Here is a 19,624-nt window from a genome sequence, read left to right on the forward strand (position 1 = left end):
AAAAGATCCTATCTTCTTTGATCCTCCACTTTTTCCACAGTCCCCAATCCATCTGCTGATAGAACAGAGCCTTGGGGGCAAGCTGCACATGCTCAGTTTGGTATGTATTGCTAGAGTTTTCTTTTTCTTTGGGAGGGTGCACAGGGCCAGTCAGACAGAGGGTCAAGGGTTATGCAGCCTCAATCAGGGGAGAATGAAAACCTCCTCCTACAAGCTTTAACCGGTGTTCAGCTGGACACTGATAGAAGTCACAAGACTGCTCTAACTTCTGATGAGAAAAGGTATTTAGCAGTTTATATTTACTAAAATAATTGCATTTCCATGTTGTGTGTACTGTGGGAGACCAGATATAGTGAATGCAGGGTCCAGGAAGAGCGGATATAGTGAATGCAGGGTCCTGGGGTTATATAGTGAAAGCAGGGTCCAGGAAGACCAGATATAGTGAATGCAGGGTCCGGGGAGACCAGATATAGTGAATGCAGGGTCCGGAGACCAGATATAGTGAATGTTGGGTCCAGGGAGACCGGATATAGTGAATGCAGGGTCCAGGGACAGCAGATATAGTGAATGCAGGGTCCAGGGAGACCAGATATAGTGAATGCAGGGTCCGGGGAGACCAGATATAGTGAATGCAGGGTCCGAGGAGACCAGATATAGTGAATGTTGGGTCCAGGGAGACCGGATATAGTGAATGCAGGGTCCAGGGAGACCAGATATAGTGAATGCGGGGTCTGGGGAGACTAGATATAGTGAATGCAGGGTTCGGGGAGACCGGATATAGTGAATGCAGGGTCTGGGGAGACTAGGTATAGTGAATGTAGGGTTCGGGGAGACCGGATATAGTGAATGCGGGGTCCAGGGAGACCGGATATAGTGAATGCAGGGTCCGGGGAGACTAGATATAATGATTGCAGGGTCCGGGGAGACCGGATATAGTGAATGCAGGGTCCGGGGAGACCGGATATAGTGAATACGGGGTCCGGGGAGACTAGATATAATGAATGCAGGGTCCGGGGAGACCAGATATAGTGAATGCAGGGTCTGGGGAGACTAGATATAGTGCATGCACGGTTTGGTGAGACCGGATATAGTGAATGCAGGGTCCGGGGAGACCGGATATAGTGAATGCAGGGTCCGGGGAGACCGGATATAGTGAATGCAGGGTCCTGGGAGACCAGATATAGTGAATGCAGGGTCCTGGGAGACCAGATATAGTGAATGCAGGGTCCTGGGAGACCAGATATAGTGAATGCAGGGTCCGGGGAGACCAGATATAGTGAATGCAGGGTCCGGGGAGACTGGATATAGTGAATGCAGGGTCCGGGGAGACCAGATATAGTGAATGCTGGGTCTGGGGAGACCGGATATAGTGAATGCAGGCTTCGGGGAGACCAGATATAGTGAATGCAGGGTCCAGGGAGAGCGGATATAGTGAATGCAGGGTCCTGGGGTTATATAGTGAAAGCAGGGTCCGGGGAGACCAGATATAGTGAATGCAGGGTCCGAGGAGACCAGTTATAGTGAATGTTGGGTCCAGGGAGACCGGATATAGTGAATGCAGGGTCCAGGGACAGCAGATATAGTGAATGCAGGGTCCAGGGAGACCAGATATAGTGAATGCAGGGTCCGGGGAGACCAGATATAGTGAATGCAGGGTCCGAGGAGACCAGATATAGTGAATGTTGGGTCCAGGGAGACCGGATATAGTGAATGCAGGGTCCAGAGACAGCAGATTTAGTGAATGCAGGGTCCAGGGAGACCAGATATAGTGAATGCGGGGTCTGGGGAGACTAGATATAGTGAATGCAGGGTTCAGGGAGACCGGATATAGTGAATGCAGGGTCTGGGGAGACTAGGTATAGTGAATGTAGGGTTCGGGGAGACCGGATATAGTGAATGCGGGGTCCAGGGAGACCGGATATAGTGAATGCGGGGTCCGGGGAGACCGGATATAGTGAATGCAGGGTCCGGGGAGACTAGATATAATGAATGCAGGGTCCGGGGAGACCGGATATAGTGAATGCAGGGTCCGGGGAGACCGGATATAGTGAATACGGGGTCCGGGGAGACTAGATATAATGAATGCAGGGTCCGGGGAGACCAGATATAGTGAATGCAGGGTCCGGGGAGACCGGATATAGTGAATGCAGGGTCCTGGGAGACCAGATATAGTGAATGCAGGGTCCTGGGAGACCAGATATAGTGAATGCAGGGTCCGGGGAGACCAGATAAAGTGAATGCAGGGTCCAGGGAGACTGGATATAGTGAATGCAGGGTCCGGGGAGACCAGATATAGTGAATGCTGGGTCTGGGGAGACCGGATATAGTGAATGCAGGGTCCTGGGAGACCAGATATAGTGAATGCAGGGTCCAGGGAGACTGGATATAGTGAATGCAGGGTCCGGGGAGACCAGATATAGTGAATGCTGGGTCTGGGGAGACCGGATATAGTGAATGCAGGCTTCGGGGAGACCAGATATAGTGAATGCAGGGTCCGGGGAGACCAGATATAGTGAATGCAGGCTTCGGGGAGACCAGATATAGTGAATGCAGGGTCCGGGGAGACCGGATATAGTGAATGCAGGGTCCGGGGAGACCAGATATAGTGAATGAAGGGTCCGTGGAGACCGAATATATAGTGAATGCAGGGTCTAGCACCATATGTTCCGTGTTTATATAAACACGCACCTACAGGCATGTATGTATACCGGGGTATAGAATTCCGGCACGTACACATATCCTTGTATTGGTCAGATGATTCATCCTCACAGCTGTCATGTACTTATTCCTTCGTAGATTCCCTTACATAGAGGATAATTACCCAATAACTGAATTAATCATGCAGCTATGGCCTTTCCTTGTCCATGCTATTTGTTCTGCTGGATCAGGGATTTAGCCCCGGTTCACATCTTCGCGTTCCTGCGGGCCGCGTTTTGCGCGGACACGAGAGCCCATTCATTTGAATGGACTCCCGTGCCCATGACACGCAGGGATGAAGTCCCTGCACTTCTTTGGAAATTGCAGTCTGCACGGGAACCTCGGTTCCCAGTACGGTTGCGATTTCCAGTGCGGGCGGCATGCCATTAGAACTAATGGCACCCACCCACGGGTCCCACATGTGCGGGTAGTGCAGCTGCACAGATTTTTGTGCGGATCCGCAGCGGCACCACCCGTGAACCTAGCCTAAAGGGGAACTTCACTCAGACATATGAAAATTAAAAGCCAGTAGATACAAATACTGTAGTAGCTGATGTTCCAGAAATACATATTTACCAGCCTCTGGAGACCAGCGCCGGATTCTGCTCAGGGCATCTGATAGTCTCTACACCTCCATCTTGGCTTCGGGAACCGGCTGTGACTCTCTGATGACTCCCAGCCACCCCCAGGGGTGTATATACCACAAGGCAAACAAGGCACTTGCCTTGGGTGGCATTTTTCAGGGGAGGCAGGACCTCCCCCCAGAAGAAGAGACGGAAGAAGGGATATGCGCACCATGGGAACCAGGTGGGATCCGAGAGGGGCTGCTTGATGGCCCTCCTAGCCCTCTTGTATTGAACTGTATTGTTGCTGTATTGTCTCCCTTTATATTGTAAAGCGCTGAGCAAACTATTGGCGCCATAAATCCTGTATAATAATAATACCCTATAAATCATGGACATTTACTGAGCATCATCTGCTGGTAATGTTTTCTTTTTGAAAGAGCATTGAGATTTCAGCTTTGCTTGGCTCATCCATTTGTTGCTGGAGGTTTTCCAACTTGCCTTCTTTTGGGATTGATTTACTAAAACTGGAAAATCCTCTGTTGTTATCCATTTGCCGACTACCCTATAGCAGATGAACTGCTACAAGGTGGCTGTTCTGTGCAAAATCACGTATATATACGTGATTTTGCACAGTCCTGGTGTAGGGGGTGCACGCATGCCCCGTAACACCGCTTCTGCTGTAATTAGTCACAGCAGAAACCGATCAACGGGTGCCGGCCAATGGATGAGTGCTGGCACATGTTGATTGGTGAGGAGAGTGACAAGACACAGCTCTGCCTATGTAAACAAGAGCTGTGTCCTGTTAGCAGCAATCTGCTGGATTTCCTTTCCCTGTTAAGCAGGGACAAAAATCCAGCACATTGCCTAGCAAAAACACCACACTGTGTACACAAAAACACTGGTTAGGCACACAATTAACCCTTTGATCGCTCTAGATGCCCTATTAACACAATTAATGCCCTATTACACAATTAACCCTTTGATCGCCCTAGATTAACCCTTTCCCAGCCAGTGTCAATAAAACAACCACAGTGTATATATTTAGCACTGATCACTGTATTAGTGTCACTGGTTTCCAGAAAGTGTCAGTTAGGCCAGCCTTACATGGGTCGATTTCCGAACAATTTTTTGTTCGAAAATCAGACCTAAGAATAATTGAGCGATTTACGCTCTGTTAGTGGGGCAATGGCACCAGACGATTTTCGTGGTTCCTCCCCATTCCGTTTATCGGGCATGCTGGAAAGTTTGTGAAAAACGACCTATTTTCGAAATCATTGGTGCCACCATCGGATTACAGAACGAGCGATGTTTTCGATTTTCGATCAAAAAAATCATTCGGAATTCGAACCATGTATGGCCTGCTTTAGAGACAAGAAATTATAGGAAATCTCTCTCCAAATTCAACAAAATTCCCAACCTGTAGAGTTGTCACAGGTACAGGTGTCCCCATTGGATGATTGTCCCTCATTGGATTACCCTAACCTTTTTTCTCTGGTGATATCGACCCATGTATGGCCTGCTCAGGGGCGGACTGACCATTTGGAAACTCGGGCACTGCCCAGGGGCCCAGGGTCAGTAGGGGGCCCCATGAGATGCCCCTGGTACCTTTTTCATAGGCTTTTTTGAGTTTGGGCAAGGACACGGGCCCCATGATCCCCTATTGCCCAGGGGCCCCATGAGTTGTCAGTCCGCCCCTGGGCCTGCTTTAGTGTCAGATTGTCCACTGCAATATCACAGTCCCGCTATAAGTTGATGATCGCTGCCGTTACTAGTATAAAAATGAAAAAACAAAAAAGAAATTCCAGTATATATACCATAGTTTGCAGATGCTATAACTTTTGTGCAAAGCAATCAATATACGCTTATTGGTATTTTTACCAAAAATATGTAGCAGAATACATATTGACCTAAATTAATGAAGACATTTGATTTAAATTTTTTTTTATTGATTATTTTTTATAGCAAAAGGTCAAAAATATTGTTTTATTTTTCAAACTTGTCAGTCTTTTTCTGTTTATAGCACAAAAAAAAACCCCAGAGATGATCAAATACCACCAAAAGAAAGCTTTATTTGTGAGGAAAAATGACATAAATTTCATTCATGTACAGTGTTGCATGACCGCTCAATTGTCAGTTAAAGTAACGCAGTGCTATATAGCAAAAAATGGCCTGGTCAGGAAGGAGAGGGTGGGGTGGTAAATCTTCCATAGGGCAAGTAGTTCTATAAATCAGGACTAATACAAAATGTCATTATAATAAAAGGGAAACGCCTTCCATGTAACATTTATTAAAAGTAGGCGGTGTAATTTATGGCTCCAGTTATGTTGTAATCTGCATGATATATTGCAACATATTGTTAGTATCAGCCCGGGTTCACATATATGCGGTGCGGTATATCGCATGTGATTCGTACAGGAACCGCACCGCATTCCTCTGCCAATCACATGTGATTTGTGTGCGGTGCGATCGGAGCCATACATTTTGTATGGCTCTAATCGCACGGCACCCGCACCAAAAACGTGCAGGACCCTTTTTTGGGTCCACACTAGAATCGGATCGCATGGGTATTCACACCTATGCGATCCGATTCTGCATATCGCACCGTGTTTTGCAGACTGTTTTTGGGGTGTTAACATACACACCCGCAGCGGTTTGCATGAACGGGGTGCGATTCTGATGCGGTGCGAATTCACACTGAAAACGCTCCGAATTCCGCACTGCGTCAGTGTGAACCCGGGCTCAAAGTGATCATTTTATTTCAATACCATCACTCTTTTCTGCAGATCAATAATACACAAGGATCTTGTCATTGTGGAAGTGCTCTGACCCCCGGTTCACATCTATGCAGACGTGCGGGCTGCATTTTGCACGGGCGCTCGGGCCCATTAATTTGAATGGACTCCCGTGCCCGTGACACGCAGGGAAGAAGTCTCTGCAATTCTTTGGAAACCGTAGCCTGCGTGGAAACCTCGGTTCCCAGTACGGTTGTGTTTTCCAGTGTGGGCGGCGTGCCATTAGAATTAATGGCACCCGCCCGCGGGTTCGCATTTCTCTGTGTGGGTGGTGCGGCTCCACGGATTTTGGTACGGATCCGTAGCGGCACCACCCGCATAGATGTGAACCTAGGATGATTGAGGAGCCCAGACAAGGCTGAAATATAAAAAAAAAAATCTGGTAACCAATAGGTGGACATTGTGGAGTTGATTTACTAAAAATGGAAAGTGCAAAATCTGGTGCAGCTGTGCATGGTAGCCAATCAGCTTCTAACTTCAGCTTATTCAATTAGGCTTTGACAAAAAAAAAACAAGGCAGCCGATTGGTATTTATGTCGAGTTGCACCAAATTTCGCACTCTCCAGTTTTAGTAAATCAACCCCTTTGTGTCTGGTTGCTGTCCTCTCTCACCTTGTATTCCCTAGGCACTGACCCATGTATATCCTTCGCGGGATCTTTGCGACCTTAATAAAGATGTTTGTTGCATCCATATTGATTTTACATATAGTTAGTCTGGCTGAAAAAAGACAAAAGTCCATCCAGTTCAACCATAGATGTATTCTGTACTCTGCTTTGGATTTATAAATAACGACTTCTTTGCCGTTTGCTCCAGTCAACTGCTCCCTTTTTTTGTGTACGCTATTGGCTCGGTTAATAATCCACACCTTTATTTACGGTGAGTCAGAGAAACTATGATCGGCATTTATACCTCTTGATGTGGCATCTATTATTTTTTGACTGACCCATGTTTGTAATGCCCCGTACACACGATAAGAAAATCGTACGAAAAATTTTGTGGAACCACTGATCGAACGATTTTCTCTTTGTTGATGAGCGGGATGTTTTAACTGATAACAATATTGTAAATGAAAAAATTTGGTTGAACAACAGTGAAAAATGTTGTTGGTTTGCATACGAACAACCAATTTTCTATGCGGCGGTATGATAGTCATACAAAAATAATCTATCAAGCGCTATCACGCATGAGCGGAAACAGAAGATGACCCGGATGTTTATGTCCAAGGAATCTTCGTAAACACAAACAAAAAATCCAAATGTTAAAAGTCGATTGGCCTAATGAGATCAAAAAACCAGAATTCTGCAGATTATATTTTATGTATCACTATTTATGTATATAGGTCATGTAATAAACGATATTATACTCATTGCTGGTCATTGTTGTGTATATCGTTCGTTCTGGTCGGAAGGGCGTGGCTACAAGGTCACACGCACACCGCATAACTTCCACTTGTACAGAAGACGTCAACACTACGTATTGCCCGACGAACAATTTTGTTAGATTGGTTAATGTGGGCCACAATTTCGACCAACGAATGAACGCCTCTCGCTCGTCGGATGACCAATCGGTCGATTTTCTAATTGTGCATTCCCACCTTTAGTATTGATCCAATTATGGTTGGTAGTCCCTTGAACAGGTTCAGATACTAGGTTGTAGAACAGCTCTCCTAGTGATGGAGGTACATTTAGAGTGAATCTCATGCAGTGAAGGTCTATTGGGAACGGGGGGTGGTGTGTCACCATGGTTTGAAGCGATAGATGTCTCAGCTGAAGTTTGTTCATCAAATCCTGAATCTTTCCTCTGTCTTTCTTCCTCAGATTCTGCTTTGTCCATTGTCCACACTGAATGGGACTCGTAGTTCTCCTGGAACAAGGACAAGCTTGGAGGATGAACTGTCTGAGGAGACCCAGATGTTCCTGTGTCCTGCTTACACCATTCTACACCAGTATCCATTCTTCTTCTTAAACTGCTGAAGTCTTCATCTTCCTTATCAGAGTCTTGGAGATTACTCAAGGACCTAGATTTTGTCATTTCTAACCGTGCCTTGTGGGTTTTCTTCTTAAGCACTCCACTTGGACGTTCCAGGTTTAGGTCTTTATCAAGATTTCCACCGTTTACTGCCTTAAGGAGATTGGGTGTGGAACCGAATCTCTCATGATTATGCGACACCTGCAGATTCTGGTGAGGATTCTTGTAGGGTTGAAGGAACATGGCCGGGGCATATCCAAATCTTCCATTGTAACTGGAGGAAAGAGACAGGATTTAAGGAAAATTATAATGGTTTTGGGTCAATTTAATGACGTTAGATTTATAAACTCATGTCTTGTATATGTTTCTTTTCAATTGTATCTACATTTCTATTTCTGTCTTTGTCCCAGTTAGGACGATTCACCCACTATATTTGTCCTGGTGACCATTGTCACCAAGGCAGAATGTGATAAGAAATCAAAAATCTTGAGTTGTCACCAGAACAGAACTAAAAGGGAAATATTTCAATGGAAACATTTGTTCCATTGACAGTTGTTTAAGAAAGGATTTCCCTTCACTGTAAAGATCTCCTCTCAATTCCTACTGTGTCTACTTGACAGAAAGTTAAGGGATCTCTCCAAAGGGACACATATGGAAGAAGAAGGAGGAGCCGTGTGCAGTGACGTCACGCCGCCGCGACCACATGGAGGTACATGATCGCCCAAAAGTTAACCCCTTCCTGCCCAGTGCCATTAGTACAGTGTCAGTGCTTTTTATTAGCACTGATCACCGTATTAATGTCACAGGGGATTGTCAGTGGCAGTTAGTCAGTTTGCACTCAGTGTCAGAATGCCGGCCGCAGTCCCGCTATCGCTGCTGATTGCCGCAATTACTAGTATAAAATTTTTTTTTTTAAAAATTCCAGTATCTATACCACCATTTGTAAATGCTATAACTTTCATGTAAACCAATTAATTTACACGTATTGGGATTTTTTTTTAGCAAAGACATGAAGCAGAATACATTTTGGCCTAAATGTATGACGAAATTTGATTTTTTTACATTTTTTTATTGGATATGTTTTATAGCAAATAGTCAAAAATATTGTTTTTGTTTCAAAATTCTCGGTCTTTTTTTGTTTATAGCGCAAAAAATAAAAACGTAGAGGTGATCAATTAAAGAAAGAAGCTCCATTTCTGTTGAAAAAAAGGACATAAATGTAATTTGGGTGCAGCGTTGCATGACCGCGCAATTGTCAGTTAAAAGTAACACAGCGCCGTAAATGGCCTGGTCAGGAAGGGGGAGGGGGTAAATCCTCTGGAGGGCAAGTGGTTAAACAACAGGAGATAAATCAAACAAGGAAATGTGAAAACTGACAAAAAGAGGTTCATAATTTTATTTAAGTGAAGGAAAAGGAGGGCGCCACGCCAGTGTAGGCTGAAACATTGAAGCTTTATTTCCTTATTTATCTATTATTGTGGACTATATATATATATATACTATCTAATTCATGACTGTGTGAGCGCTGAACACATTGCTCATTGTTTAGATGATCATTGTATATACCATCATTTTATTTATACAGTCCTGACAATGATCAATAAATGAAATATATGCAGAAACACAATTTATCCCCTTTAAAAGGTCAGAGTCTTAGGCTCCATGTACACGGGACGTTTGGAAAACTTTTCTGAACGATGGAAACTGACTGCTGGAAAACGTAGGTTAAAAAAACCTCTGTTTAGCTGCGTTTGCATGCCGCGTTTATGCGCATTTGCGTTTAGAAGCGTTTTTTAAAGATATCCTCAGGAGACCTTCCAAAATGCCCAGAATGCACTGAAAAACAATAAATAATTAACTATATCAGACATTTTGAGAGGAATAGAGAGAGCAGAAGCAGAGAGAGCAGTATGTGTTGGGACGACCTGTCTTTTCTGGTTGTATTCACTATGGATCCCATCATGAGCAGAATGCGGCACGTTCTAACATTTTTTCCTTCACGCAAAACCTGGAACTGACTGCGCTGGTGTACCGGGTCCATTTGAATACATGGAAAACACTTTGCATGCATTTCTGATGATGAAAAAAGGCTCTGGACAGCATCTGGACATGGAACAGTTAAAAAACACTTCTAAATGCAAACACTTAAAAACGCGGTTAGATGCGTTTACATGCGTTTGGCATTTGAAACGCTGATAAAATCTACTCCTGAGCACAAGTTTGGTGCGTTAAAAAAAAACAACTGTAAACTCAACTGCCTGTAAACGACTATATACAATTTAACGGGAGACAATACAGTTCAATACAAGAGGGATAAGGAGGGCCCTGCTCCTTGGCTCCTCGCACGACCTCCTGCTCTCTAGCTCCCTTGTCTCCTCCTCCCATGCTTGGCTCCAGGACTTCTCCAGAGAATCCCCCATCCTCTGGAACTCTCTACCCCAATTTATAAGACTATCGCCTACTCTGCTCACTTTTAGGCGATCTCTGAAAACCTCTCTCTTCAGGGAAGCCTATCCTGCCCTCGGCTAGTAATGAAATCGTCCATTCCTCCTACCAGTCCATCCCCCACAGTTACCTTTTGTACCACCAGCCCCTCCCTCCTAGATTGTAAGCTACCAGGATCAGGGCCCTCCTAGCCCTCTTGTATTGAACTGTATTGTTGCTGTATTGTCTCCCTTTATACTGTAAAGTGCTGAGCAAACTGTTGGCGCTATATAAATCCTGTATAATAATAATAATGTGTACATGGACACGTAGGAAAACATTAGGGAGAGTTCAGGGGCTGCTGAAAAAAATGCAGAAAAGCTCCTGAACATCAGTTTACAGTGTACCTGAACCCTTACCAGATCAGCCACCAGCCATTTTCAGATCTCTCTATCACTTCCACAACAATCCCGACTCGTAGAGAAATTTCATCTGAATTCTGGGCTTCATAGCCCTTCTGTGCATAGTAAAAGGTCCCTGGAAGATGAAAGACATGATACATTGTAGTGCTGACATTCTGACAAGACTTCACATACGTGGCTGGTTGATAGACATACAATGTGCATGTTACCAAAAGACAATTGCATTTTCATGGGAAGAATATTTCAGCAAGGAACTACAGTCCAATTAAAGGAGGAACTTCAGTCCCCCATAATTTGCCCCTACCCCCAATGGCACCACCATCTTTTAGAATCAAGCACACGTGTATATGTACCGTAGGGTTCTGTCTGGCCTTGTGCAGGCACCCTGAGAACCTGAACCTCATACCTGCATCGTCTTCACGCAGGGAAGGGAAACCCTACAAAAAAATAATTTGTTAACCTCCTTGGCGGTATGATTATTTCAGATTTTTGGTGCTGAAAGCGGTACATTATTTTGCATGGAAATATGTAGTTTTTTTATTGTAGGCTGTAATATTTAGGAATAACTCACTGAAATCTGTCCAAACAAGAGTCTAGTAAACATCCCGGGTATGATAAAATTTGAAACACAAAATCATAAATTATAATTTAATAAATAATCATAAAAAATAATAATATAATAATAATAAATTTAATTCAATAATATAATCAAACCAAAAACACTGAAATTTGAAATATAGCACCAAGTTCGCACATCACTGAGCAAAGTCGCAAAATCGTTTTCAGTGTCTGATGATGAATTTCCCCCACGAATCATTATCACTCAATTCTGCAAGTGGTTCTGATTTACTATCGCTGTTCTCTAGCTGATCTAAACCCGCTTTTGACCTAAAGGGATGCTTTTTGGACGCCATGGACGTTTCTCAGTTTCCAGGCAGAAAGAACAGTAAAAATGCAGGCAGGGCGCTGGACAAAGCACTCGGGACAAAATGTATGTGAAATGGGTTGAAACAGCAATGTTTTACTATGTTAAATCATTTTTAAAAAAATGACATTTTTTTTAAATTTTCAAATTTCCCGCCGCCGGCGGCGTCCGTACGTCCCGACGTCACAGGGACTGGAACACAGGAGCCGGATGCCGGCATCGGCCGGAGATGGCCGGGGACGCTGCAGGGGACACATCGCGGGAGCAAAGGACAAGGTAAGCTCTGCTGGGACTCCCTATGCAGCGCCGCATGGTAAGCCCGAGTGTAGCTCGGGGTTACCGCTTTTGGTACTGAAACTTTACCCCGAGCTACACTCAGGAATACAGTTAGGGATGTTAAAGTCCAGTTGTGGAAGATGGAGGGGGGCACCAGGTTCAAAATAAGTTACTTTATTGGGTGAAGGTCACCTTTCATTTGTTTTATATATATATTGTGAACATAAAGCCAAACCCCAGACATAGCTATGGTATGTTTCAAGTTTCAAACGATGGATTTGACACCCCCCCCCCCCATTATTGTAATTCATGAACATTTGACGGCATTGTGCTATAAGAAAAACAGGGAATTGTGGTTTCATGGAAATATGATACAATGATAATATTTTTGGGACTTGGGCTGCTGCATTAAAGTCTCATTTTAGCCTTTTTTAGATGTTTGTATACAAAAGGGATTAGGAAAATTCTCTGTGCATGACCCCATTGAAGAGATTTTTCTTTTTTCTGTGTCCTACATATTTATTTATTTCAGGTACTTTTATATCGCCGTCAATTTACGCAGCACTTTACATAAATATTGTACATTCACATCAGTCCCTAACCCTCAAGGGATGTACAATCTAAGGTTCCTAACTCACATTCATACATACACATACTAGGGCCAAATTAGACAGGAGCCAATGAACCTACCAGCATGTCTTTGGAGTGTGGGAGGAAACTGGAGTACCTGGAGGAAACCCACGCAGGCACAGGGAGAACATGCAAACTCCAGGCAGGAGGTGCCATGGCTGGGATTCGAGCCAACGACCCTAGTACTGCCAGGTGGAAGTGCTAACCATTTAGCCACTGTGCTGCCCATATAAGAAATTGGGGGTGAAGACATTGCCAGGGCAGGAAGCAGGGCTTTTCTTCCTCAGGAATGTGGGTAATTCAGTTTCAGCACCTCCAGCACTGAGCCCGGGTTCACACTGATGCGGTGCGGAATTTGCAGTGTTCTCTGTGTGAATTCCACACTGCATCAGAATCGCACTCCGTTCATGTGAACTGATGCGGGTGTGTATGTTAACAACACCCCGAAGGCAGTCCGCAAAATGCGGTGCGATGTGCAGAATCGGATCGCATAGGTGTGAATACCCGTGTGATCCGATTCTAGTACAGACCTAAAAAAGGGTCCTGCGTGTTTTTGGTGCGGGTTCGCTGCGATTAGAGCCATACAAAATGTACGGCTCCAATCGTGCTGCACACAATTTGCATGTGATTTGCACAGGAATACGGTGCGGTTCCTGTGCGTATCACATGCGATATACCGCACCGCATATATGTGAACCCAGGCTCAATGTTGATGCTGGCTGTAGGGGGATCTATTGTCACTGGGGGGATCTAATTTTGCATGGTGGTCTTTTGTTCCTAGAGCGGAATCTATTGTTGCTTGAAGGTCAATTGTTGCTGAAAGGGATCTACTGTGAAGGGAAGATCTGTTGTTGCTGCTGGGGGTATGTTGTTCCTGGGGTGGTGTTTTGTTGCAGGGGTCCATTGTTGCTGGGGGAATCTACTCTTGCTGGGTGGGGGCTATTGTTGGCAGCTGCTTGGGATCTGTTTTACTGCTTAACTTGTAATCATTGACAAATTCCATACAAAATGATACTTGGATCTGTATTCTCTGAAAGGAGCAGTACGGGGAGGTGGGTAGGGGTAGGAGCCAAGGGATGGTGCTCGGAGGTGGGTAGGGGGGTGTAAACAAGGAGCAACTCAGAAGGGGGGAGTTCCTGAACCTACTCTCTGAGAAAAAAAGCCCACGCAGGAAGGAACACATAGCAACAAAAACATTACCAGAACTTCTAATACCTCTCACTACTAAACATGCGTTTTTGCTTTTCTCTATGTCAGGGCTTAAAATTTCAAGTCCTGAGCTACTAGCCAGGCCTTAAGAGTTACTCGCCACCAGTTGCCCCACCCAACCCCTACCCTGCTACACACTTATTTCCCCCCTAAACACTCCCTTGTAAATTATTTCATGAAATGACACTGTTAATTTTTCCCCACATTACATCAGGGTTCCCAGAGTCCCCCCACATTACATCAGGGTCCCCAGAGTCCCCCCACATTACATCAGTGTCCCCAGAGTCCCCCCACATTACATCAGGGCCTCCAATTTCCCCCTAAACACTCCATCATACTTAGACCATGCACCGCATACAACCATAACCCCCCATAATCTCTCACTCACAAAACCATAACTCTACCAAGCATATCCTACCTACTATCCAACCCAGCAGTACCTCAAATGCCCCCCATACTCTACCACCTATAATAACCACATCATCCTGAACCTGACCAAACCACCCATACATGTAGGTTTACATACAGACACATGTACACACACACGCACACACACACAAACAGACACCTGTACACACACACACATGTACATACACACAGACACGTATACACACACACATGTACATACACACACATGTATACACACAGACACACATACATGTATATACACACAGACACATGTACATACACAGACACGTGTACATACACACAGACACATGTACATACATACACATGTACACACAGACACACAAACACACACGTACATGCACACACAGATACATGTACACACACACATACATGTACATACACGCAAAAACATGTACAAATACACACAGACACATGTACATGCACACATACAAATACACACACAAATACACACAAACAAATACACACATACAGCCTTATAAAGAGTTGCAGTACTTCGTTGTTCACTCACAGAGCCAGGTACTGCAGTCTAGGGGGAGGCAGAGAGCACAGCACACACTTCTTCCTTTGCTTTCACTTTGCTATTGAGCAGTCTGACAGCTCCCAGTGCGAGTGACAGATCTGGCCTGAGCTCCGAGCCTGCTCAGCAAGACGGCCCTGGGGGACACACTCGCCCCGACCATAATTTCCACTCGCCAATGTGAGCAGGTGAGTGGAAATTTCAAGGCCTGCTGTATGTCACCATTGAAGAGCCCCCACCCCTATAGTACTTTCTAATAGTGACACCAACGAGGAAAACCAGACAGAGGCTCTGACATTTCCCTGACCTATCCACAATTAGATAACATAGGCCGGCCATACATGGGTTGAAAATGACCGATTTTGTATCTGAAAATCGGATCTAAGAATAATTGGCTGATTTTCACTCTGTTAGTGGGTCAATGTCACCGGCCGATTTTCATGGTTCCTCTCCTTTCTGGTGATCGGGCATGTTGGAAAAGTTTTGAAAAACGACCGATTTTCAACTCAATGATGGTCAAATCGTACGATCGTTTTTCCTAAAAGAATATGCACATGAGCCGTGACCTGGAAGGAACAGAGGTTTTGCCTGTTATATGGGGTGAACCTTATGACTTGGTCGGGCGATATTCGAAATCAGTGATGGTACCATCGGATTACCGAGCGAACGACGTTTCCGATTTTCCGTCGAAAAATCGTTTGGAATTCGAACCATGTATGACCTGCAATATTTTGGCTTTATTTGGGATTTAATTTTTGGAGTACAGTCACAGCTGTCCCCACTCATTGATTACCTTTGCTAAATGATTTCTCCTTTAAATCCATATGGGCCGACTCTGACTTGACTAGGTACGGTGCTGGAAACCAAGCCAGACGTTTCTCTTCATTCTCCACCAACCACCAGCCTACAGGTACAGACAAATCAAAAAGGTAAAGGGATATTCTAGCTTCATATAAAAGCATGGTACATTATTATTATTATTATTATTATTATTATACAGGATTTATATGGCGCCAACAGTTTGCTCAGCGCTTTACAATATAACGGGAGACAATACAGCAACAATACAGTTCAATACAAGAGGGATAGGAGGGCCCTGCTCCTTGGTACATAGATAGATAGGTTTATGAAACGGCCAACAAGATCAATCTCACATCCCTATAACCTGATTCAGAGAAAAAAAAACATTTAGAGGTACTTTTATATTGCTGCCAATCAGGGGCGGACTGACAACTCATGGGGCCCCTGGGCAATAGGGGATCATGGGGCCCCTGTGTTCTTGCCCACACTCAAAAAAGCCTATGAAAAAGGTACCAGGGGCATCTCATGGGGCCCCCTACTGACCCCAGGCCCTCGGGCAGTGCCCGAGTTTCCAAATGGTTAGTCTGCCCCTGAGCAGGCCATACATGGGTCGATATCACCAGAGAAAAAAGGTTAGGGTAAATCATCCAATGGGGACACCTGTCCCTGTGACAACTCTACAGGGTGGGAATTTTGTTCAATTTGGAGAGAGATTTCCTATAATTTCTTGTCTCTAAAGCAGGCCATATGGTCAGTCCGCCCCTGGCTCCTCCCTTTCCTTTGGTTTAGTTCTTGCTGTATAGATAGCCCACCCCCTTTCTCAGTAATGCATTTCAGGTTCAAGCCTCATGTCTTATGGAAGCAGATCATATTATGATCTTTTGACCTAACCGATGTTCATTGTTGTAAGATTCTCTCAGTTTATTGAATAAACTTCACAAGGTCTACAAGGTGTCATCTGATCGAGTCACTGCCTGTGTTATTCAACTAAGATTGGAGTTATCGCTATCCCGTCACATCTGTGAGTTACAGAGATCACACTTTCAATGCTTAGATTGGAGAGACAGAACACTGTATATTCAGATCAGACATGCCATCAGATCTCAGATCTCCCCTGGCACCATCTATGCAGCAAGTCCAATAGAGACCCGGAGTTGCACCTCAACCAAGCCAAGCCACTCTCTTCTCTCTACACAACACTTATTATTATTATTATTATACAGTATTTATACAGCGCCAAAAGGTACAGTACATGAGACAATACAGTAACAAAACAATATACGAGGGGTTCGAGGGCCCTGCTCTTTCGAGCTTACAATCTAGGAGGGAGGGGATAGTGGTATAGGAGGAAGTGGCTGTGGGGGATGGAGTGGTAGGAGGAGTGGAGGAGATCGGCTGTTAGGTGAGGGTGGGGTAGGCTTCCCTGAAGAGATGGGTTTTCAGGGTGCACCTGAAGGTGAGGAGGGTAGGTGACAGTCTGATGGGTTGGGGTAGAGAGTTCCAGAGGATGGGGGAAGTCCTGGAGACGTCCTGCAGTTAGGCGTGGGAGGAGGAGACCAGGGAGTTAGAAAGTAGGAGGTCTTGTGAGGAGCGAAGAGTACGGGTTGGGTGATATTTGGGTATCAGGTCGGTGAGGTAGTTTGGGGCAGCGTTATGAATGGCTTTGTATGTCAATGTTAGTAGTTTGAATTTAATGCGTTGGGCAATCGGAAGCCAGTGGAGGGAATGACAGAGGGGGGTGGCGGATACGGAGCGGTTGGTAAGGTGGATGAGCCTGGCCGCTGAGTACTTATGGCTTTCCACTTGTCCAAACTGAAGACCCCTTTTTACAAATGGAAGAAATTCCTCACCCAGCTAATATTTCTACATAGAATCTACTTTACATCACAATGTTTGCCCTGAAAATTTCAGCTACTGTACTGCCTGCAATGAATGCCAACGTGAAGCAGGAATATTCTTAGAAATGGTTTGGAGCTGTCCCCTAAACCAAGACTACTCGTGTCAAGTGGTAACCAAACATGGCACTGTTTTGGGAAACTCATTGGGATCTGACCCGCTTATCTTTTTCTTGGGCATCCATGATGACCCCACCTCATCTAATCATTACAAATTCCCCTTCTTCTATGTAGCATACTATGCAAGGTGAGAAATTCTCCCTAAATGGAAACTCCCCCTCCTCCCATTCTATGGGGAAAGGTATGCAACTATCCAAAGGAAATTATCACAATATCAACCTGTGTGAGCAGAGCTTGCCCTGTGAAATTTCATAAAGTCTGGTCTGTGTGAATGGATAACCACAACGACCCCAGCACATGAACCAACTCCTCATCCAAAGTATACTACCCCCTCCCCCACGCTTGGCCTGACCCCTTTATTCAAAATGAAGGGCAAACATATATTCAATAAATGACAAACCACTATTTTCTCAGGAGGACCTGAGAACTTCAAATATTTTAACTTACATTTTTGTAAACTTTGTTTTTGTACTTTATTTTCATCCTTTTTCTACATATTTTTACAAAAATGTAATATAAATTACCTGTTAAATATAAACCTGAACCCTCCAACAACATTTAACTATGAATTTGGAACATCGATCTGTGCAATTATAAAAACATTTTCAGTCCCAGACCTACCAGAAGCATCCTTGATGAGGACATCGACTTGTTCATTCTTCTGGACCTTGAATGGCTGGTTCCTAGTGTCCTTTGTTTCGTAGGTGTCCAGGCATAGGAAAGGTTCTGATACAATAGGCTGGGTGATGGGCTGCTCTGACTTTGATGGGGAAATCATCACTTTTTGCTTCTGGTCATTCTCTGGCGGCAGTATTACCAGACTACAAACAACAGACACAAGTCATGATCAACCTCTGTTCTGTTTTATAGAATTTATTTAGGCTCAACTGACAATGTTGTTGTGTGCCGTTCATGGTTGCTGCTTCACAATACAGATCATTTTAAAGGTACACACTAAAAGGATCTTTTCCCAGTAAAGAGAGGTGATTATAACATTAACAATAACATATAAAGCCATTTATAACTCTGCCCCAAATTACATCACCAATCTTGTCTCCAAATATCACCCAAATTGTACTCTCCGCTCCTCGCACGACCTCCTGCTCTCTAGCTCCCTTGCTTTCTCCTCCCATGCTCGTCTCCAGGACTTCTCCAGAGCTTCCCCCATCCTCTGGAACTCTCTACCCCAAGTTGTCAGACTATTACCTACTCTACTCACTTTTAGGCAATCTCTGAAAACCTATCTCTTCAGGGAAGCCTATCCTGCCCTCAGCTAATAATGAAATCTTCTACTCTGCCTACCAGTCCATCCCCCACAGTTACTACCTTTTGTACCAGTAGCCCCTACCTCTTAGATTGTAAGCTCCCAGGATCAGGCCCTCCTATCCCTCTTGTTTTGAACTGTATTGTTGCTGTATTGTCTCCCGTTATATTGCAAATTGTTGGCGCTATATAAATCCTGTATAATAATAAATATAATAATATTAACCCTCAGCCAAATGTTATTCCATGAACAAGCCAAGGGCTATGTGAAATCAAACCCACTTTTCTTAGGGTTTGTGTAGACTTTTTTTTGTTTTTCTGCATTTTGCCTGTTTTTAAAAGCATGCTTGAAATGGAATTGAGGAGTTTCCAAATTACATTTATTTGACTCGCTGATTTACGACTCTTTGGATAGAAATTTGTATGCAATTTAGATACGTTGGTGTTGCAGGGAAAAGCAGGTCAAACACAGCCTCTTAGCCCATACGAATGCATGAGTGGCTCTGAATTTGAATGCAAAACACAGCAATCCATCTTCAAGAGTCAAACTGGGTTCATGGAAATGTGCCTTAGATGCTTACAGAATGAAATACTGAGTCAGGTCAGAGCTCAGACTTCAAACCCATGAAAATGAATGAGCTGAGACCTGAGAACCATTGAGCAGGCCCTTTCCATAAGGAACTAAAAAG

At 44.5% G+C, this 19,624-nt stretch overlaps 1 protein-coding gene across 1 annotated transcript in view; it reads right to left on the minus strand.

The window, feature by feature from the left end:
- Positions 1-5,312: 5,312 nt before the first annotated feature.
- The window catches only part of LOC149458541 (NADPH oxidase organizer 1-like), a 33,169-nt gene continuing 18,857 nt past the window's right edge, over positions 5,313-19,624 (minus strand). The window contains exons 5-8 of the mRNA XM_089682123.1: positions 18,294-18,493; positions 15,650-15,760; positions 10,868-10,985; positions 5,313-8,298 (exon numbers count right to left, since the gene is read on the minus strand). Coding sequence (XP_089538249.1) covers positions 7,695-8,298; positions 10,868-10,985; positions 15,650-15,760; positions 18,294-18,493 — 1,033 coding nt within the window. The 3' untranslated portion in view covers positions 5,313-7,694. The remainder of the gene's footprint in view (positions 8,299-10,867; positions 10,986-15,649; positions 15,761-18,293; positions 18,494-19,624) is intronic.

The sequence above is a fragment of the Staurois parvus genome, unplaced genomic scaffold (assembly GCF_062004578.1).
Source record: "Staurois parvus isolate SC_StPar_1 unplaced genomic scaffold, SC_StPar_1.0 ptg000285l, whole genome shotgun sequence".
Classification (NCBI taxonomy): Eukaryota; Metazoa; Chordata; class Amphibia; order Anura; family Ranidae; genus Staurois; species Staurois parvus.